This window comes from Cetorhinus maximus, chromosome 2 (genome assembly GCF_964194155.1).
Source record: "Cetorhinus maximus chromosome 2, sCetMax3.hap1.1, whole genome shotgun sequence".
Classification (NCBI taxonomy): Eukaryota; Metazoa; Chordata; class Chondrichthyes; order Lamniformes; family Cetorhinidae; genus Cetorhinus; species Cetorhinus maximus.
The window spans coordinates 5,898,931-5,921,971 of record NC_135880.1 but is presented as its reverse complement, the minus strand read 5'-3'; the positions used below and the strand labels follow the sequence as shown (position 1 = coordinate 5,921,971).

At 44.8% G+C, this 23,041-nt stretch overlaps 1 protein-coding gene across 2 annotated transcripts in view; it reads right to left on the bottom strand.

Moving 5' to 3' along the window:
• The window catches only part of rictora (RPTOR independent companion of MTOR, complex 2 a), a 225,752-nt gene that overhangs the window by 5,283 nt on the left and 197,428 nt on the right, over window positions 1–23,041 (bottom strand). For both annotated transcript variants that reach the window (XM_078560454.1, XM_078560460.1), the window contains 6 exons: window positions 18,591–19,638; window positions 17,425–17,602; window positions 14,578–14,659; window positions 10,991–11,215; window positions 8,563–8,727; window positions 8,020–8,143 (listed from right to left, as the gene is read on the bottom strand). In XM_078560454.1, the coding sequence (XP_078416580.1) occupies window positions 8,020–8,143; window positions 8,563–8,727; window positions 10,991–11,215; window positions 14,578–14,659; window positions 17,425–17,602; window positions 18,591–19,638 (1,822 nt within the window). The remainder of the gene's footprint in view (window positions 1–8,019; window positions 8,144–8,562; window positions 8,728–10,990; window positions 11,216–14,577; window positions 14,660–17,424; window positions 17,603–18,590; window positions 19,639–23,041) is intronic.

Below are 23,041 nucleotides of genomic sequence, written 5' to 3'. Positions count from 1 at the left end.
TCCCAGCCAAAATGAATGAATGAATCACAGAATGGTCAAGGCACAGAATGAGGCCATTCAGCCCACTGTGTCTGTGCTGACTCTCTGCAAGAGCAATTCACCTAGTGCCGCTTCCCCACCTTCTCCTGGTGACTCTGCCCATTCTTCTATTCCAGATAAATCCCCCTTGAATGCCTCGATTGAACCTGCCTCCACCACACACTCAGGCAGTGCATTCCAGATCCTATCCACTTGCTGTGTGAAAAGTTTTTCCTCATGTTGCCATTATTTCCTTTGTCAATTACCTTAAATCTGTGTCCTCTGGTTCTTGATCCTTTCACCAATGGGAACAGTTTCTCCCTATGTACTCTGTCTGGACCCCTTATGATTTTGAATAGCTCTGTAAAATCTCCTCAACCTTCTCTTCTCCAAGAAAGAACAATTCTAACTTCTCCAATTTAGCTACATAATTGAAGTTCTTCAGCCCTGGAACTATTCTTGTGAATCTTTTCTGCCTTCACATCCTTCCTAAAGTCTGACACTCTAAACCACTATTAATAAAGCCCAGGATACTGTATGCTTTATTAACCACTCTCTTAACCTGTCCTGCCACCTTCAATGACTTGTGTACATATACACCCTGGTCCTTCTGCTCCTGTATGCCCTTTTGAATTGTATCTTTTATTTAAAATCGTGTCTCTGCATTCTTCCTACCAAAATGAATCACTTCACACTTCTCTATTAAATATCATCTGCCACCTGTCTGCCCGTTCCACCAACTTGTCTATGTCTTTTCAAGTTCCACACTATCCTCCTCTCAGTTCACGAAACTTACAAATTTTGTATCTCCTCAAATTTTAAAATTGTGCCCTGCACACAAAGATCTAGGTCATTTATATTATTGCTGATAAGCGGGGCAAGCTGTCGAAGCTTTTCATCTTGCATTCATCAGGAAAGAATCGCAAGAATACCAAATCTAAAAGGGAGCAACAAGTTATTCTACATGAGAAGAGGGTGCTGATTGGTTGCCAGTAGATTCTGATTGGTAGGGGGGTTGCCATGGAGAATGCATCGGGGAACAGTTATTGCCCAAGTTTTTGTTTATTGCATGATGAGTGTAAGATGAAAAGATTCAGCAGCATGTCTATTTTTTTCAGCAATACTCAAGATCTGTACTACCAACCGACTGTTTACATTTATCAGGAAAGAGTCCTAACACCGACCCCAGAGAAACTCCACCATAAACCTTCCTCTGGTCCAAAAAACATCCATTATCCACTACTCTGCTTCCTGTTGCTCAGCCAATTTCGTACCCATGTTGCTATTGTCCCTTATATTCCGCAAGTTCTTAACTTTCGCTTACAAGTCTGTTGTGTGGCACTTTATTAAATGACTTTTGGAAGTCCGTATACATCATATCAATAGCATTACCCTCATGAACTCGCTCTGTTAACTCATCAAAAAAACACAATTTGCCCATAACAAATCTGTGCTGGCTTTCCTAAGTTAACCCACATTTGCCGAAGTGACTATTAATTTTTTCCCAATTTATCATTTCTAGAAGCTTCCCACCACCAAGGTTAGACTGACTGGTCTATAGTTGCTGTGCTCATCTTTACACCTTTTCTGAACAAGGATGTAACATTTACAATTATCAATCCTCTGGCACCACCCAAGTCTAAGGAATTACCCCTGCAATTTCCACACTCACTTCCCTCAGTATCCTTGGATGCATCCCATACAGTCCTGGTGCCTTATCAGCTTTTAAGTACAGACGACCTATCCAATAACTCCTCATTATCAATTTTAAACTCTTCAGGTGTCTTCTTTCAACATGAGCTGTGCAGCATCTTCTTCCTTGGAAAGGACAGATGTAAAGCATTCCTTTAATGCCTCAAAACTTGACTGCTCCATGCCCTCCTGGCTGGTCTGCAATATACTAATCTCTGTAAATTTGAGGTAATCCAAAACTCTGCCATTGGTAGCGGTGCTTTCAGTGGAGGCAATGGCATAGTGGTATTGTCACTGGAGTAGTAATCCAGTGACCCAGGATAATGCTCTGGGGGCCTGGGCTTGAATCCCACCATAGAAGATGGTGGAATTTGAATTCAATAAAAATCTGGATTAAAAGTCCAATGATAGTGTGGGATTTTTAATTACACAAATATTAACTGGGATAGTTTTAGTGTGTAAGGTAGGGAGGGAGCAAAATTCTTAAGTTGCATCCAGGGGAACTTTTTCAGCCAGAATGTAAAAAGCCCAACAAGAAACAATTCTGGACCTAATATTCGGAAATGAGCCCAGGCAGGTGGAAGGCTTTTCAGTAGGGGAGCATTTTGCAGATAGTGACCATAACTCAGTTAGATTTAGGATAGTTATGGAAAAGGATAAGGTTGGATCAGGAATAAAAGTTCTAATCCTGGGGAAAGGTAATTTTACTAAGATGAGATATGATTTGGCCCAAGTGGACTGGGAGCAGCTACTTGCAGATGAAACTGTGTCAGAGCAGTGGGAGGCATTCAAGGAGGAAATAGCGAGTGTACTGGGCAAATATGTTCCTGTAAAGACAAAGTGGGGGACCAACTCCAGAGAACCCTGGATGTGAAGGGACATGAAGGTTAGGATTAAGAAGAGAGAAGCTTATGGCACATGCCGAGGGCTCAATAGGCAGAGTCCTTAGAGGAGTATGAAAAGTGCAGAGGGGAGCTTAAAAAGGAAATTAGGAAAGCTAAGAGAGTGCATGAGTAAGCATTGGTGGGGAGAATAAAGGAAAACCCAAAGGGGTTTTTTAAATATATAAAGAGCAAGAGAATAACAAGGGAAAGGGTAAGGCCAAATAGGGACCATAGAGGTAATAATGTGTTGGAGCCAGAACACATGGGTGCAATCTTCAATGAATACTTTGTGTCAGTCTTCACAATGGAAAAGGATGATTCAGGTAAAGACATCTGGGTGGAGAACTGTGAAATGTTGTCCCATTATTAAAAAAGGGAGGAAGGGATAGACCAGAAATTACAGGCCAGTCAGTTTAACCTCAGCGGTGAGGAAGTTACTAGAAAGAATTCTGAGGGACAGAATAGATCTGCACTTAGAGAGACACAGATTAATCAGGGATAGTCAGCATGGATTTGTTAAGGGAAGGTCGTGTTTGACAAATTTGATCAAATTTTTTGAGGAGTGTAACCAGGATTGTTGATGAGGGTAATGCATTTGATGTGGTCGACATGGACTTTAGCAAGGCTTTTGATAAGGTCCCTCATGGCAGACTAGGCAAGAAAGTAAGAGCCCATTGGATCCCAGGCAAAGTGGCACATTGGATCCAAAATTGGCTGAGAGACAGGAAGCAGAGGGTGATGGTAGAGGGATGTTTCTGTGACTGGAAGTCTGTTTCCAATGGGGTTCTGCAGGGCTCGCTACTGGGGCCCTTGCTGTTTGTGGTGTACATAAGTAATTTGGACTTAAATGTAGGAGGTATGGTCAAGAAGTTCGCAGATGACATGAAAATAAGTAGGGTGGTAAATAGTGAGGAGGAGAGCCGTAAACTGGAGGAGGATATCAATGGACTGGTCAGATGGGCAGGGCAGTGGCAAGTGGAATTCAACCCGGAAAAGTGAGAGGTAATGCACTTGGGGAGAGCTAACAAGGCAAGGGATTACACTATGAATGGTAGGACCCTGGAAAATGCTGAAGATCAGAGGGACCTTGGTGTGCATATCCATAGATCCTTGAAGGTAGCAGAGCAGATGGATAAGGTAGTTAAAGCGGCATATAGGACAGTTGGCTTTATTAGCCGAGGTGTAGAATACAAGAGCCGGGAGGTTATGCTGGAACTGTATAAAATGCTGGTTAGGCCACAACTGGAGGACTGCGTGCAGTTCTGGTCACCACATTATAGGAAGGATGTGATTGCACTGGAGAGGGTGCAGAGGAGATTTACCAGGATGCTGCCTGGGCTGGAGGGTCTGAGTTATGAGGAAAGATTGGATAGGCTGGGGTTGTTTTTCTTGGAGCAACAAAGGTTGATAGGGGACCTGATAGAGGTGTATAAGATTGTGAAGGGCATAGATATGGTAGATAGAAAGGTACTTCTTCCATTAGTAGAGGGGTCAATAACCAGGGGGCGTAGATTTAATGTAAGAGGCTAAGAGGGGAATTGAGGAGAAATTTTTTTCACTCAGAGGGTGGAGAGAGTTTGGAACTCACTGCCTGGAAGGGTGGTTGAGTCAGAAACTCTCGTAACATTTAAGAAGTATTTAGATATTCACTTGCGTTGCCATAGCCTCCAGGGCTATTGGCCAAGCGCTGGAAAATAGGATTAGTGGTCAGATCTGTTGACCGGCGTGGACACGATGGGCCAAATGGCCTCCTTCTGTGCTGTAGGCATCTATGGCTCACTATGAAATGATTATTGTAAAAACCCATCGGATTCACTAATGTCCTTTAGGGGAGGAAATCTGTCGTCTTTACCTGGTCTGGCCTACACGTGACTCCAGACCCACAGCAATGTGGCTGACTCTTAAAAGCCTTCTGAAATGGCCTAGCAAGCCACTCAGTTTCAACAAACCGCTACAAAATCACAAAAAAATGGAATGAAACCCTTTGGACCACCCGGCATTGTCCTCGGCACCAGAAATGACAACGGCAATCTTAGCCCTGTCGACCCTGCAAAGTCCTCCTTACTAACATCTTAGGGCTAGTGCCAAAATTGGGAGAGCTGTCTCACAGACTAGTCAAGCAACAGCCTGACATAGTCATCCTCACGGAATCATAATGTCCCAGACGCTATCATCACCATCCAGCAGAGGTAGCGGCATTGTGGTATACGATCAGGACGGAGATGCCCTGGGAATTCTCAACATCGACTCTGGTCCTCATGAAGTCTCATGGCATCAGGTCAAACATGGGCAAGGAAACCTCCTGCTGATTACCACGTACCGCCCTTCCTCAGCTGATGAACACCACTTGGAGGAAGCACTGAAGGTGGTAAGGGCGCAGAATATACTCACTTTGGGGGTGGGACTTCAATGTCCATCACCAAGAGTGGCTCGGTAGCATCACTGCTGACCGAGCTGGCCGAGCCCTAAAAGACGTAGCATCTAGACTGGGTCTGCGGCAGGTGGTGAGGGAACCAACAAGAGAGAAAAACATATTTGACCTTGTCCTTACCAACCTGCCTGCTGCAGATCAATCTAATCATGACAGTATCGACAGGAGTGATCACTGCACAGTCCCTGTAGTCCCGTATTCCCATTGAGGATATCCTCCGTCGTGTTGTGTGGCCCTGCCACTGTGCTATATGGGATAGATTTTGAACAGATCGAGCAACTCAAGACTGGGCATCCGTGAGGCGCTGTGGGCCATCAGCAGAATTGTACTTGAACACAATCTGTAACCTCATAGCCTGGCATATCCCCCACTCTACCATTATCATCAAGCCAGGGGATCAGCCTTGGTTCAATGAAGAGTGCAGGGGGACATGCCAGGAGCAGCACCAGGCATACCGAAGAATGAGGTGTCAACCTGGTGAAGCTATAACACAGGACTACTTACGTGCCAAGCAGCATAAGCAGTAAGTGATAGACAGGGCTAAGTGATCCCACAACCAATGGATCAGATCTAAGCTCTGCAGTCTGCCACATCCAGTCGTGAATGGTGGTGGACAATTAAACAAATCACTGGAGTTGATGGAGGAGTCCAGCACATCAGTGCCAAAGATGAGGCTGAAGCATTTGCTAAAAGCCAAAAGGGCCAAGTGGATCCATCTTGGTCTCCTCCGGAGGTCCCCAGCATCACAGATGCCAGTCTTCAGACAATTCGATTCACTCCACGTGTTGTCAAGAAATGGCTGAAGGCTCTGGATACTGCAAAAGCTAAGGGCCCTGACAATATTCCGGCAGTAGTACTGAAGACTTACCACGCCCCTAGCCAAGCTATTCCAGTACAGCTACAACACTGGCATCTACCCAACTATGTTGAAAATTGTCCAGGTATGTCCTGTACATTAGAAAGCAGGGCAAATCCACCCCGGCCAATTACTGCCCCATCAGTCTACTCTCCATCATCAGTAAAGTAATGGAAAGGGTTTTCAACAGTGCTATCAAGTGGCACTTGTTTAGCAATAATCTGCTTACTGATGCCCAGTTTGGGTTCCGCCAGGGCCACTCAGCTCCTGACCTCATTACAGCCTTGGTTCAAACATGGACAAAAGAGCTGAGCTGAACTCCCGAAGGGAGGTGAGACTGATTGCCCTTGACATTAAGGCCATATTTGACCGAGTGTGGCATCAAGGAACCCTAGCAAAACTGGAGCCAATGGGAATCAGGGGGAAAACTCTCCACTGGTTGGAGTCATACCTAGCACAAAGGAAGGTGGTTGTGGTTGTTGGAGATCAGTCAGCCCAGCTCCAGGGCATCATTGCAGGAGTTCCTCACGATAGTGTCCTGGGCCCAACCATCTTCAGCTGCTTCATCAATGACCTTCCTCCCATCATAAGGTCAGAAGAGGTGATCTTCGCTGATGATTGCACAATGTCCAGCACCATTTTTTTTATTCATTCATGGGATATGGGCATCACTGACTAGGCCAGCATTTATTGCCCATCCCTAATTGCTCTTGCTCAGAGGGCATTTAAGAGTCAACCACATTGCTGTGGGTCTGGAGTCACATGTAGGCCAGACCAGGGAAGGACAGCAGATTTCTTTCCCTAAATGACATTAGTGAAACGGTTGGGTTTTTACAACAATCGACAATGGTTTCATGGTCACCATTAAAAATTTAATTCCAGATTTTTTTAAAAATTGAATTCAAATTCCACCATCTGCCATGGTGGGATTCGAACCCAAGGACCTCAGAGCATTACTCTCAGTCTCTGGGCTACTAATCCAGTGACAATACCACTACGCACTTTGCGGCTCCTCAGATACTGAAGTAGTCCATGTCCAAGTGCAGCAAGACCTGGACAATTTCCAGGCTTGGGTTGACAAGTGGAAAGTAACATTCGCACCACACAAGTATCAGGCAATGACCATCTCCAACAAGAGAATCCAACCATCGCCCCATGATGTTCAATGGCATTACCATCACTGAATCCCCCACTATCAACATTCTCGGGGGGTCACCATTGACCAGAAACTGAACTAGCCATATAAGTACTGTGGCTACAAGAGCAGGTCAGAGGCTAGGAATAGTGCAACGAGTAACTCACCTCCTGACTCCCCAAAGCCTGTCCACCATCTACAAGGCACAAGTCAGAAGTGTGATGGAATACTCCCCACTTACCCGGATGAGTACAGCTCCCACAACACTCAAGAAGCTCGACACCGTCCAGGAAAAAGCAGCCCGCTTGATTGGCACCACATCCACATTCACTCCCTCCACCACCAACGCACAGTAGCAGCAGTGTGCACCATCTACCAGATGCACTGCAGGAATTCCCCAAGACTCCTTAGGCAGCATCTCACAAACCCACGACCACTACCATCTAGAAGGACAAGGGCAGCAGACAGATGGGAACACTACCACCTGGAAGTTCCCCTCCAAATCACTCACCATCCTGACTTGGAAATATATCGCCGTTCCTTCACTGTCACTGGGTCAAAATCTTGGAACTCCCTTCCTAACAGCACTGTGGGTGTAGCTACACCACATGGACTGCAGCGGTTCAAGAAGGTAGCTCACCACCACCTTCTCAAGGGCAACTAGGGATGGGCAATAAATGGTGGCCCAACCAGTGAAGCCCAGATCCCATGAATGAATATATAAAAAAAAGAGTTGCCTAGGCGCCCCCAAACTCAGTAATTCTCTCTCTGCACCTTCCATGTTGCTTTCCTCCTTTAAGATGCTCCTTCAAACCTTTTTTAACCAAGTTTTTGGTCGTCCGACCCAATATCTCCTTGTTTGGTTTGGTGCCAAACCCTTGTTTTATAATGGTCTTTTGAAGTGCCTTGGGACTGTATATTACATTAAAAGGTGCTATATAAATACAAGTTGTTGTTGAGTGTAAAAAGAATGCCCTGGTGAGTTAATTAAATTAGTTCTTACGTCAAGAGCCCAGTTTCATGGCCTTTTGTCCCCACTGAGCTGCTCAGATTAATGACCAATCGTAAGACTTCCTTCCTCAACAGCACTCGGCAGGCAGGCGTGTCGTCTATGATGGGCTTTCCTCCTGTAGGAAACAACATGAGTCAAAGGCAATGGAGGAGAGTAATTTAACCTTTCACCAGGCTATACAATGTACTTGGGCACACCTTTCACTCAGTCAATCCTCTCATTCGCCCCCACCTTACACCAAATCCTAACTTAAAACTCCCGCCCGCACCTCCCTCCCCACCACTCACTGATGTAAACACTGCCAATAAATCCCCATACAAGCCAAACCATAATAGCCCACTCACACAGCTTTTCCATAAACAAACTCTAGCCCCCTCCCCCTGGGAAGACCCTGGCTCCTGGCCTCACCAAACTCCCATCTCACACAGTGGGAACCTAACTCACTGGGTAAACACCGTCACTCTCCCTTTCTGATGTACTGAAGGCAAGACTTGAGTCATCCGCTGAATCATTTCAACTGCCATGCACACTCACCTATTACTATATCCACGCTCTTAGTGCTGCTTGCTGACCCCTGTGACACAGCATCACTGCACCCAGAGATCCCAGAAATCTTTGAAGCGCGAGGTGTGACTTCCAGGTGGGTGAGGATTGGGATGACGGACACACAGCAGTCAGAGCATGGAATGTCTCGGAAATCTGGAACAAATATTAGCATTGAGGGAAAGCAAATATTTCCAATCCTCATTAATTACTTAAATGAAGAGACAGATAATAATGTATCTAAGTTTGCTAATAATACAAACCTAAGTGGAAAGGTAAGCTATGGGGAGGGCATAGAGGCTGCAAAGAGATATAGACAGGTTGTGTGAGTGGCCAACAATATGGCAGGTGGAGTATAACGGAAGTTGGGAAGTTTGAGGTTATTCATTTTGGTCGTAGGAATAGAAAAGCAGAATATTTCTTAGAAGCTCTGGAATTTGTAAATGTTGACATTCAAAGACACTTGGGTGTGCTTGTACAAGGAAAGCAGAAAGTTTACATGCAGGTACAGCAAGCAATTGGAAAGGCAAATGGCATATTGACCTTTATTGCAAGGGGATTGGAATACAGGAATAAAGTCTTGCTACAGTTGTACTGGGTTTTGGTGAGACCACATCTGGAGTATGGTGTGCAATTTTGGTCTAAATATTTAAGAAAGGATTTACTTGCATCAGAGGCAGTACAGTGGAGATTCTGAATTGGTCCCTGGGATAAGGGGGTTGTCCTATGACAAGATGCTGAGTAAATTGGGCCTATGTTCTCTGGAGTTTAGAAGAATGAGAGGTGATAGCATTGAAACCTACAAGATTCTGAAGGGGCTGATAGGGTAGAAGCCGAGAGATTGTTTCCGCTGGTTGGGGAATTGAAAGCATGGGGGGATGATCATTTAGGGTTGAGATGAGGAGAGATTACTTCACTCAAAGGGTTGTGAATCTTTGGAATTCTCTACCCCAGAGGCTTGTGGATGTTCCATCGTTGAATACATTTAAGGTTGGGATGGACAGGTTTTTGGTGTCTCAGGGCTTCCAGGAATATGGGGAGTGACCATAAGACATAGGAGCAGAAATTAGGCCATTCGGCCCATCGAGTCTGCTCTGCCATTCAATCATGGCTGATAAGTTTCTCAACCCCATTCTCCCGCCTTCTCCCCGTAACCTTTGATCCCCTTACCAATCAAGAACCTATCTATCTCAGTTTTAAATACACTCAATGACCTAGCCTCCACAGTCTTCTGTGGCAATGAATTCCATAGATTCACCACTCTCTGGCTAAAGAAGTTTCTCCTCATCTCTGTTCTAAAAGGTCTTCCCTTTACTCTGAGGCTGTGCCCTCGGGTCCTAGTCTCTCCTACTAATGGAAACATCTTCCCCACATCCACTCTATCCAGGCCTTTCAGTATTCTGTAAGTTTCAATCAGATCCCCCCTCATCCTTCTAAACTCCATTGAGTATAGACCCAGAGTCCTCAAACGTTCCTCATATGTTAAGCCTTTCATTCCTGGGATTGTTCTCGTGAACCTCCTCTTATCACAGAATGATAGCACAGAAGACTATTAGACTCACGATGCCTATGTCAGCTCTTTGAAAGAGCTATCCAGTTTGTCTCACTCCCCTGCTCTTTCCCAATAGCCCTGTAATTTTTTAAATTTCCAATTCCCTTTTAAAAATCGTTAATGAGTCTGCTTCCTCTGCCCTTTCAGGCAGCGTATTCCAGGTCATAACTTGATGTTCAAAAAAATTCTCATCTCCCTTTGGTGTTTTTGCCAATTACTTCAAATCTGTGTCCTCTGGCTACTGACCCAAATGTCAGTGGAGACAGTTTCTCCCTGTTTACTTTATCAAACCCTTCTGTTTCAGATTGGTTTTTATGAGCGAGTTGTTATAGTTAAATTCAATTCACAAAAAGCTGAAACAAAAACACACATCTTTTGGAAATGCAGGTTAGATTCAGACAAAGTGCCTGCTCCATTCAGCAACAATTCAAATTATTTTAAATCAAGGAAATACTTTGAATTGCAGGAGTCTCAGGAGGGTTCATGGTCAAGCATTAATATGACGATGGCGTGAGGTGTATATATATATATATATATATATATATATAGACAATATATACTGCCAGAGGAAGGGAAGAAAGCAGGTGGTGAGGAGTCACAGTTTTTAAGGTCCTGGGAATGTGTGAGGAGTAGAAAGTGCAATCAGTCTTGATTTTAACAAGCAAGGAGGCAGAGAAGGTAGCAAATGGGCATTTGCAGAAAATGCCAGTTGAGAGGAGCAACAGGGTACTGATAAATGAGAGCCGAGTAAGGTTATAACAGAGAGAAACTGAAGGTTGAAGAGGAGGAACAAAGGACTTAGGAGCAGGAGTAGGCCATTTGGCTCTTTGAGTCACACAGACAGGGTGCAGCCCAGCCCTCACCCACCTGCACGGTTTAAAGTGGAAGCACACTGGCTGTAGGGCAGGCAGCCAGCAATCTGCAGGCACACACAGTATAGGCAGTTATCATCTGTGTGCTCCTGTAAACCTGTCTCCTCTGTAGCGTCAATGAAAGGAGCATTTTCTGATGCTTTCAGCATTGCCTCTGTGAAACTGATTTGCTGCCGTAGTTCTTGGTAGGGACTCCGAGAACAAGGAGGCAATGCTGGATCTAAAAGAACAAAATAAAGCTTAATTAGTTATTGCCTGGTCAAATGCCTGTGTTCTGATGAAGGGTCATTGACCTGAAACGTTAAGTCAATTTCTGTCTACAGATGCTTCCTGACCTGAGTATCTGCAGGAATTTTTTTTATTATGCCAGAACAAAATCCTGCTTCACCTTTCATAGGGCGGGTCACTCTCTAACCCTGCCCACACAATCCACAGGGTGGGTCACTCTCTAACCCTGCCCGCACAGTCCATGGGGCAGGTCACTCTCTAACCCCGCCCCCACAGTTCACAGGGCAGGTCACTCTCTAACCTTGCCCAGACGGTCCACAGGGCAGGTCACTCTCTAACCCTGCCCAGACAGTCCACAGGGCAGGTCACTCTCTAACCCTGCCCAGACAGTCCACAGGGCAGGTCACTCTCTAACCCCGCCCAGACAGTCCACAGGGCAGGTCACTCTCTAACCCTGCCCAGACAGTCCACAGGGCAGGTCACTCTCTAACCCCGCCCAGACAGTCCACAGGGCAGGTCACTCTCTAACCCCGCCCAGACAGTCCACAGGGCAGGTCACTCTCTAACCCTGCCCAGACAGTCCACAGGGCAGGTCACTCTCTAACCCTGCCCAGACAGTCCACAGGGCAGGTCACTCTCTAACCCTGCCCAGACAGTCCACAGGGCAGGTCACTCTCTAACCCTGCCCAGACAGTCCACAGGGCAGGTCACTCTCTAACCCCGCCCAGACGGTCCACGGGGCAGGTCACTCTCTAACCCTGCCCAGACAGTCCACAGGGCAGGTCACTCTCTAACCCTGCCCAGACAGTCCACAGGGCAGGTCACTCTCTAACCCTGCCCAGACAGTCCACAGGGCAGGTCACTCTCTAACTCTGCCCAGACAGTCCACAGGGCAGGTCACTCTCTAACTCTGCCCAGACAGTCCACAGGGCAGGTCACTCTCTAACCCTGCTCGCACTGTCCACAGGCTGGGTCACACTCTAAAAGGCGTGTTTGGGCCCTTGGACGGTAAGAAGGGAGGAACTAAAGGGGCAGGTGTTGGACCTTCTGTGATTACATGGGAAGGTGCCGTGGGAAGGGGATGAGGTATTGGGAATGATGGAGGAATGGACCAGGGTATCCTGGAGGAAACAGTCCCTATGGAATGCTGATGGGGGTGTGGGGCAGTGAGGAGATGATGTGTTTGGTGGTGGCATCATAGGGTTGGGAGGCTGAGGTTGGAAGCTATGGAGAGAAGATCTCCAGAAGAGGTGAGGTTAGCACTGACTTGCACCTCCTTCAATCTGGTCTCCTGCATTCGCTGCTCCCAATGCGTTTCCTCTACACTGTGAAGACCATATGCAGACTGGGCGACCACTTTGTGGAACACCTTCATCTGTCAGCAAGCATGACCCAGACTTTCCTGTCACTTGCCATTTCAACACACCATCATGCTCTCATGGTCACATGTCCGTCCTTGGCCTGTTGCAATGTTCTAGTGAAGCCCAATGCAAACTGGAGGGACAGCACCTCATCTTCCGATTAGGCACTTTAGTCTTCTGGACTTAACTTTTAGTTCAACAACTACAGACCATGAACTCTCTCTTCTACCTTCACCCCCCTTTTTTTAAAAAAAAAATCTTATCCACTTATTTTCATTTTGATTCATTTATTCATTGTTTTATCCCCATTTTTAATCCCCCTTTTCCATCCTTATCCCCCAACCACTGCCCCCTCCCCCACCCCACCCTCAAAAGGGCCATCTTTTACTTGTTCCACATTGTTCTTTCACAGAGTACTGACCCTTGTTCTGCTATTAACACATTCTGCTTTCTTACCTTTATGCCACTAGCAGCACCTTCTTTAGCCCTTACCACTACCGTTAACACTCTCTTTGTCTTTTCGTCCATGACATTGTTCTCAATCTCTCCTTAGTCCCAACCTATCGCTGGCCTTCTTTCCAGCTTCACCTGCGCCACCCTCTTAAACCGTATAAATTTCATCACATTTCTACTGCTCTTTAGCTCTGAAGAAGGGTCATACAGACTCAAAACTTTAACTCTGTTTCTCTCTCCTCAGATGCTGTCAGATCTGCTGAGCTTTTCCAGTATTTTCTGTTTTTATTTCAGATTTCCAGCATCTGCAGTATTTTGCTTTTATCTTAATGCTCTGGGGACATGGGTTCAAATTCCACCACGGTGGAATTTAAATTCAATTAATAAATCTGGAACAAAAGAAAGCCATTCTCAGTAATGGTGACCAAAAAACTATCAACTGTCGTAAAAACCCATTTGGCTCATTAACGTCCTTTAGGGAAGGAGATCCCGACACGTGGCTCCAAACCGACAGCTATGTGGTTGACTCTTAAAATGCCCTCTGACATGGCCTAGCAAGCCTACTACTACAAATCCAAAAAACAAAGAAAAGAAACCAGATGAACCACCCAACATTGACCTGCAAAGTCCTCTATACCACACACACATGGATCGCAGTGGTTCTAGAAGGCGGCTCACCACTGCCTTCTCAAAGGCAATTAGGGATGGGCAATAAGTGTTGTTCTTGGCACTAATGCTCATATGCCATGGAAGAATAAATTTTTTTAAAAGTTACTTGCCGCAGAATTCCCAACCACTGACTTGCGCTTGCCGCCATATTATTTACCTGGCTGATCCAGTTCAATTTCTGGTCAATGATAACCCTCAGAATGATGATGGTGGGGGACTCAACGATGGTAATGCCACTCAATGTTAAGGAGAAATGGTTAGATTCTCTCTTGTTAAAAACAGTAAATACCTGGCACTTGCATGGTGCAAATGGCACTTGAGTAGTTGCAAACGTTAATCTAACATGTCAGTAATGGTACTGAATATTATGTAATCCGAGAACATCCTCACTTTTTGACATTATGATGGAGGGAAAGTCATTGATGAAGCAGCTGAAGATAGGTGAGCCTAGGACACTACCCTGAGGAACTCATGCAGCAAACGTCCTGGGACTGAGATGCCTGACCTTCAACAGCCAAGATTCATCTTTCTTTGTGCTAAGTATGGCTCCAACCAATGGAGAGTTTTTTCTCCCACCCACCCCCGGATTCCCATTGACTTCATTTTTGCTAGGATTGTTTGATGCCATATTCAGTCAAATGATGCCTCAATATCAGAGGGTGAGAGACAGTGAGGCAGCATCGCCCTGGGTAGTGCTAGAGTCACTTATGCTTCCCCCAAATAGCAAATGGTCATTCTTTACCGGAAAAAAGTGTCAGCATGCTATTTGTGAACAGCATAACAGCAGAGTTCAATTCTATCCTCAGCCGACAGGCATGGGTTTTCACTATTAAAAATGACTGGAAAGATTAGGTGAGGTGTCTGCCCTCACCTTCAAATGACTCTTGGTCTTGGAGGGAACAGTCCTCTTTAGGCAGGGTACACTTTTGCTGAAAGTATGGAATCTCTTTCACCTGGGGAGAAGTACAAGGTGTAACTGTTAATCTTACAGCTTCATTTTAAGATTCTACACGATCAAACCATGAGTTAGGCTACAAACTACTTGTTTCACTGAACAATAAACAGATAGTCACTTGATAATACAGAACTTGGATATCGCTGAAAAGAGAGACATGTTGCTGAAGCTGTTCCTGGGAACATCATGCATGAATCTCATTGCCACAGTGATGCCAGGTATGTAGGCCATACACTCCAACTATTGGCTGATCGAATAAAACCTTCCGTTGTTTGTAATACAGACTGTACTCAACCTGGCAAAAACCAAAAAATGTCTACTGTTAAATGCGATTCCATGATTGTGTAGCACTTGCTGTACTTGCACTTGTGCCTGGGTGCGTTAACAGCTACACTAACAACCAATTTAAGATAATCAATCGAGATCATAACGTGGCTTATTAACATTTGCTAAGTGACATACATTCATACACAGACCTGTTCTCTGAAAACAAAAGAAATATGTTCAAGCTTTGCAGCATTTTGAATTACCCAGGAGTTTGGGGAGCCAAGGCAATGCCTCGGCCAATCAGAGTTGACTTGGTTTAGTGGCAGGAGGCAGAGCGTGATGGTCAAAGGTTGTTATTGTGATTGGAAGCCTGTGACGAGTTGTGTACCGCAAGGATTGATGCTGGGACCCTTGCTGTTTGTAGTATACATTAATGAATTGGACATGAATATAGGTGGTATGATCAGTAAGTTCAGAGATAACATGAAAATTGGTGGCTTAATAAATAGTGAGAAGGAAAGCCTTAGATTACAGGATGATATAGATGGGCTGGTAAGATGGACATAGCAGTGTCAAATGGAATTTAATCCTGAGACGTGTAAGGTGATGCATTTTGGGTGGACTAACACTGCAAGAGAATACACAATGTATGGTAGGACCCGGGGAAGTACAGAGGATCAGAGGGACCTTGGTGTGCATGTTCACAGATTCCTGAAGGCAGCAGCACAGGTAGATAAGGTGTTTAAGAAGTCATAGGAGATACTTGCCTTTATTATCCGAGGCATAGAATATAAGAGCAGGGAGATTATATTGGAGCTGCATAAAACGCAAGTTAGGCCACAGTGTGTGCAGTTCAGGTCGCCACACCATAGGAAGGATGTGATTGCACTGGAAAGGGTGCAGAGCGGATTCACCAGAATGTTGCCTGGGCTGGAGTGTTTCGGCTATGAAGAGAGACTGGATATGCTGGGGTTATTTTCCTTAGAGCAGGGAAGGCTGAAGGGGGACCTGATTGAGGTATACAAAATTTTGAGGAGCATAGATAGGGTGGATAGGAAGAAACTTTTCCACTTAGTGGAGGTGTCAATAACCAAGGGACATAGATTTAAGATAAGGGGCAGGAGGTTTAGAGTGGATTTGAGGAAATATTTTTTCACCCAGAGGTTGGTTGGAATCTGGAACACACTGCCTGAGGGGTGGTAAGGGCAGGAACCCTCACAATATTTTAGTATTTAGATGAACACTTGAAACGCCTTAGCATACAGGGCTACGGGCCAAGTGCTGGAAAATGGGGTTACAATAAATAGGTGCTTGATGGCCGGCACTGACACGATGGGTTGAAGAGCCCGTTTCTGTGCTGTATAACTCTATGACTATGACTTGTCAACCAATCAGCACCCTTTTCCCCCTGTAGTATAAATTGTTGTGATCGTTTGAAATTTCGCATTAGAACCATAGAACACTACAGCACAGAAAACAGGCCATTCGGCCCTTCTAGTCTGTGCCAAAATATTATTCCGCTAGTCCCATTGACCTGCACCTAGTCCATAACCCTCCAGACCTCTCCCATCCATGTATCTATCCAATTTATTCTTAAAACTTAGAGTGAGCCCGCATTTACCATGTCAGATGGTAGCTCGTTCCACACTCCCACCACTCTCTGAGTGAAGAAGTTCCCCCTAATGTTCCCCCTAAACCTTTCCCCTTTCACCCTAAAGCCATGTCCTCTCGTGTTTATCTCTCATAATCTAAGTGGAAAGAGCCTACTCGCATTTACTCTGTCTATACCCCTCATAATTTTGTAAACTTCTATCAAATCTCCCCTCATTCTTCTACGCTTCTATGCATTCTTGTATTTGTCCTGATGAGTGCAAAATGAAAAGCTCCAATAAGATGTTTCTCTTTTCAGCAACAAATAGATAAATTAACAGGTACTTTTATAGTAACGGAGAACATTTCAATTCTCCTTTGAATATGGAAAACAACAAAGATGCCTCTTCTGTGGTAACATTCAACGCTGTTGAGTGGTCAACATAGTCCACAATTAGTTGATGAGGTTGCTGTCTTGCACTTTTCCCAATCACCTCAGAGTAATTACTGACCTGGTGGAAATGAATCTCAGATACACCATACAAAATTTTTTGAAGGTATACTGCAAAAATGAAATTAAAAAGCATTTCTCATAAGCACATTAGATCATTGGATTCAAATCAAGATTTGCCCATTCAAGATGACAATAAAATAGCCAGATTATTTAAATGAATGGCTTGACTAGCTAGAAAGCAATTATTTTTGACAAACAATGACAGGTACGCTGCCCCCACTGACACTCAAGACACATCTCTCCCTGACCCCGTCCTCACCAAGACATCGCCCCTACACACAGAGATAACGCCCTGTCCACAAGCAATGGCTGAGCTACACAGTCCCTAACCCTGGCCCTAGGCATTACAGGTAGCAATCTGGCGGATGATTCAGTGTCTCCATTAGACCTACCTGGAAAAGCTCATTGACGTCAATAGGCAATGCTAGGCCTATGTAATCATCTGTGCTGCCATAGGTGGCGTTGGAGACCATGGAACGTACAGAGGAAGAGCGTTGAAGTGTTGTATGGTTTATTGGACTTAATAAATCCTCTTTGTCCAGTGAGGCGAAACTCAAGGCTTTGATAAATCTGAATGAGAACATGGAGATGAACAGATATCAGAGCAGTCTCTACTGACCAGCTGGTAGCATACAACAGTGATTCTCAACCACTCCACCACAAGGTGCCATCTGTGTGTTATAAGAATTCCACACACCCACCCATCCCCAGCAAAAACACAAACTATCTTTCAGTATGAAAATTAGTTACATAGTTAAATATATATTTATTTATTATGAGTTTTTTTTAAAGTGTGAAACTTGTTGCTTTTGTTGAGCAACAATTCTTGTGCTAACATTCAGGTCTACAATCACACAGCTTTAGTTCCCAAATAAAATGCACTTTAAAAATGACTATTTCATACTCAGCTGGCTGGTCTATAAAAATTCAACCTTCCGTAAACTTCAGGTCATCAAAAACTCTGCTTCCCATGTCTTAACTTGCAGTGGAATCTCATTCCCTCATCACCCCTGCGCTCGCTGACCTACATTAGCTCATGGTCAAGCAATGTCTTGATTTTAAAATTTTTATCCTTGTTTTTAAATTCCTCCATGGCCTTGCCCCTCCCTATCTCTAATCTCCATTTGCCCCACAATCCACCGATATATCTGTGCTCCTCTAATTCTGGCCTCTTGAGCATCCAAGATTTTAACTCCCTTAAAGCTCTTTGCGCCTCTACCGCGCTTTTCTCCTTTATGACATTTCTTAAACTACAAATCTTTGACCAAGCCTTTGGTCATCTGACCAAATACCTCCTTATGTGGCTCAGCGTCATATTTTGTTTTATAATGCAAAGCACATTGGGATATGTTAAGGGTGCTATACAAGTTGTTGCTATTACAACCTTTTTAGGCGTAAACTCAACATCTAAACACTTTTCCAAAACTCTTAAGTAGGGCTACATGTATAAAGTGAGGAGGATACAGAATGAAAATGTTATTCCCCGTCTCCTCAAAGTGCCTCCTTTTTGAAGGTGCAGGTGTATTGCAATATTTAACTAAAAGATATGCATACTTACCTTCTTGGTGTCAACCTTGAATCCAGGCTGCCTGTTTTCATGGTAATTGTGTCTGTAAACAGCACATCCTTTGCTGGAGATGCCAGGGCTTCAGAGTGTGACAGTGATGAGTGCATCCTCTGCTGCTGTAGTCGCTTCAGAGTGGCATATCCGAAAGCATCACGTGGGCTTGTATAACTAAAGTTGTAGTCAGTCAGACTTTTTATGGTAGTGACAGAAGGTGCTTTGAGTGACTGCGCCCTTCGGGGGAGCGTATGAGAAGATCCCAGGGGGACAAGTGACACAGAGTTCGACTTGGACAGAGGTAGATGGTTGGACTGAGGAGTGAGGGACACACTGGTCTTCACCGTCAGTGCACTGACGATTGTGTTCAGGCTGCCGCAATCTGTATCAGTATTGGCAGGGTCCAGGCGGACCGTTTCACCGGATGGACTAGAGCTGACAGAACTCATAGAACTAATACCACTCGTTGTTGTATCTGTGTTAAAGCTCTGGCTACGGCTTTTGAACTGTGTGCCAGTGGTGCCATCCCCCGTGGACCGGTCCTTGATAATCTGTTCCTGGTTATTATCCCCTAACATAGTCTTTGGGCGCTTTAGTTCAGACTCAGAGATACTCTGTGAGCTTCCTCTGTTGCCATGATCCCGGCTCCCAACAAATGATGTCTCCAAGCTCAACGTGTGGCTCTTGTGCAGTCGGTTACCATTGAAGATACTGGTGAACACCTCACTATGCAAATACTCAGTGCTGTTGGCTGGCTCAGTGACCGCCCGAATGCGCCGCTGGACTTGCTTCCTATCGGCTGCTGCCTTGGCGGACTTGGAATCGCTGCTACTGCGCATTTTCTTGCTAGGCAGTGAAGTCAGATTGTTGAAGAAGCGTCGAGGGACAAATCTGGAAGAGCTGAGGATGCTCAAGGGGCTTCGTTCCTTCTCCTTAGCTGATTTGGGTCTCTCTAGCAAAGACGGGTCTCCCTCCTCAGTGATATCTAGGAAAAAAGTGCTGGTTGTGCTGCTCCCGTATCGATCATCTTCCATAATAAACATGCCTTTAACACAAAAGCAGCCCACGCACATCCATTAATTTGTGTTGGTCATGCTAGGAGCTCTATGCAATCATGTGCAATTGAGATGACAGGGCTGAGACAGGCCAAATTGCAGACATGCTACCTTTTGGGAGAATTGACCTTGCGAACTGACCCTTGAACACTAAGACTTGAGCTCGTCATAACCACTGAAGGAGCTGCCTCTCTACCATTTTCAAAAGTCCATACTTGACAGTTTAAATGAACTGAATTGCATCCCTGTTGGCAAATTCAAGGGCACAAAACTGATCACCTTGTTAATGGAGAGCACAAGGCTGGCTGGTAGGAGAAAAGAAATTCTTATCCAAATGCATATGAGAATCTAAGCTGAGGGAAGCATTGTATTTAACCCCAAGCTGCATCTGCCCTGGAAGTGTTTGTTAGAGACAGTGTAGAGGGAGCTTTACTCTATCTAAACCCGTGCTTTACCTGTCCTGGGAGTGTTTGATGGAGACAGTGTAGAGGGAGATTTACTCTGTATCTAACCCCGTGCTGGACTTGTCCTGGGAGTGTTTGATGGGGAGATTTACTCTGTATCTAACGCTGTGCTGTACCTGTGATATATTGGGAAATATGATGTACAGAGGGATCTGGGGGTCCTTGTACATCAGTCAGTGAAAGTAAACAGGCAGGTACAGCAAGCAATTAGGAAGGCAAATGGTATGTTGGCCTTCATTGCAAAAGGATTTGAATTCAGAAGTAGGGATGTCTTACTGTAGTTATAGAAGACCTTGGCGATACCACACCTGGAGTATTGCATGCAGTTTTGGTCTCCCTACCTAAGAAAGGATATACTTGCCATAGAGGGAGTGCAACAAAGGTTCACTAGGCTGATACTGGGGATTGCAGGGCTGTCGTATGAGGAGAGTGTGTTTCGGCTGGGCCTGCATTCACTAGAGTTTAGAAGAATGAGAGGGATCTGGCTGAAATGTATAAAATTCTAACAGGGCTGTACAGTCTAGATGCAGGGAGGATGTTTCCCTGGTTGGGGAGTCTAGAATCAGGGGCCACAGTCTCAGGGGCAGGCCATTTAGGACTGAGGTGAGGAAAATTTTCTTCACTCAGAGGGTGGTCAACCTATGGAATTCTCTATCACAGAAGGCTGTGGGGGCCAGGTCACTGAGTACATTCAAGGAAGAAATTGATAATTTTTTGGATCTTAGGGGCATCAAGGGATTTGGAGAGAAAGCGGGAATATGGTGTTGAGGTAGAGGATCAGCCATGATCATATTGAATGGCGGAGCAGGCTTCAAGGGCAGAATGGCCTGCTCCTATTTCTTATGTTCTTATCCTAGCCAGGGTAGCTGCTGGAGGCATGCCAATTGAATTCACTGCCCATTGGATTAAGAGGGAAAAATCAACTGGGGCTCCTAAACAGATCAATGGCTAGTGCTGGAAAGTGGATGCATAGAAACTAGAAGCAGGAGGGGGCCATTTGGCCCTTCGATCCTGCCATCCCTGGTATCAGCTTAGTGAACCTTCGCTGCACTCCCTCAATGGCAAGTATATCCTTTCTTAGGTAGGGAGACCCAAAACTACATGCAATACTCCAGGTGTGGTCTCGCCAAGGCCTTGTATAACTACAGTAAGACATCCCTACTTCTGAATTCAAATCCTCTTGCAATTAAGGCCAACATACCATTTGCCTTACTAGTTGCTTGCTGCACCTGCCTGTTTACTTTCATTGACTGGTGTACAAGGACACAGATTCCTTTGTACATCCACATTTCCCAATGTATCACCACTTAAATAATACTCTTGCCTTTCTGTTTCTCACACCAAAGCGTATAACTTCAAATTTATCCATGTTATACTGCATCTGCCATGTGTTCGCGCACACACACAACTTGTCTAAATCGCCCTGAAGCCTCCTTGTATCCTCCTCACAATCCCACCCAGTTTTGTGTCGTCAGCAAACTTGGAAATATCACATTTGGTTTCTTCATCCAAGTCATTTATATTTATCGTGAATAGCTGGGGCCCAAGTACTCATCCCTTCGGTACACCACTAGTTACCGCCTGCCATCTGGAAAAAGACCCATTTATTCCCACTCTGTTTCCTGTCTGTCAACCAATTCTAAATCCATGCCAGTATATTACCCCCGATCCCATGTGCTTTAATTTTGCCCATTAGCCCCTTGTGTGGAGCCTTATCAAAAGCCTTCCTGAAATCCAAATACACCACATCCACTAGTTCTCCCTTATCTATTCTACTAGTTACATCCTCAAAAAACTCCAGTAGATTAGTTAAGCATGATTTCTCTTTTATAAACCCATGCTGACTTTGCCTAATCCTGTTAATGCTTTCCAAGTGTCCCGTTACTATGTCTTTTATAATAGACTCTAGCATTTTCCCCACTATTGATGTTAGGCTAACTGGTCTGTAGTTCTCCATTCTTTCTCTCCCTCCTTTTTTAAATAATGGGGTTACATTGGGCACTCTCCAATCTGTAGGAACTGCTCCAGAGTCTATAGAATTTTGGAAGATGACCACCAAAGCATCCAATATTTCCAGGCCACTTCCTTTAGTACTCTGGGATGTAGATTATCAGGCCCTGGGGATTTTTCAGCCTCAAACCCCATTAATTTCTCTAGCATAATTTTTTTTAAACTAATACTGCTTTTCTTCAATTCCTCCCTCTCTTTAGACCCTTGGTTCCCTAACATTTCTGGGAAATTATTTGTGGCCTCTTTTGTGAAGACAGAACCAAAGTATGTGCTCATTTCTACCATTTCTTTGTTCCCCATTATAATTTCCCCTGTTTCTGACTGTAAGGGACTTACATTTGTCTTTGTTAATCTTTTTCTCTTCACATATTTACAGAAGCTTTTACAGTCAGCTTTTATGTTCCCTGCAATTTACTTTCATACTCTATTTTCCCCTTCTTGATCAACCTTTTTGTCCACTTTTGCTGAACTCTAAATTGCTCCCAATCCTCATGCTTGCTGCTTTTTCTGGCAATTTTATATGTCTCCTCTTTGGATCTAATACCATCCCTAATTTCTTTTGTAATCCATGGTTGAGCCACCTTTCCTGTTTTATTTTGCAACAGACAGGAAAGAATAATTGTTGTAATTCATGCATTGACTTTGGGAGAGAGCTGAGCTGAACTTGGACTGCTGACACTAACCACTAGGACTTGTGTGTGAAGACTGGTCAATTGAGTGACATACTGAAGAGCCGTCAAGTATCCATATCCCAACAGAAGTCAACACTCCCAGGAGAGGAGCAGAGATATTTATTTATGATTGTGAAATAATTGACCAGCCAGCAAACATCGCACATTTCACTTGGTGTTTCATGCTAGAGACGACATGATTTCATTATACTGAGAGAGCATGGGCAAGCTCCACATCATAAGATACT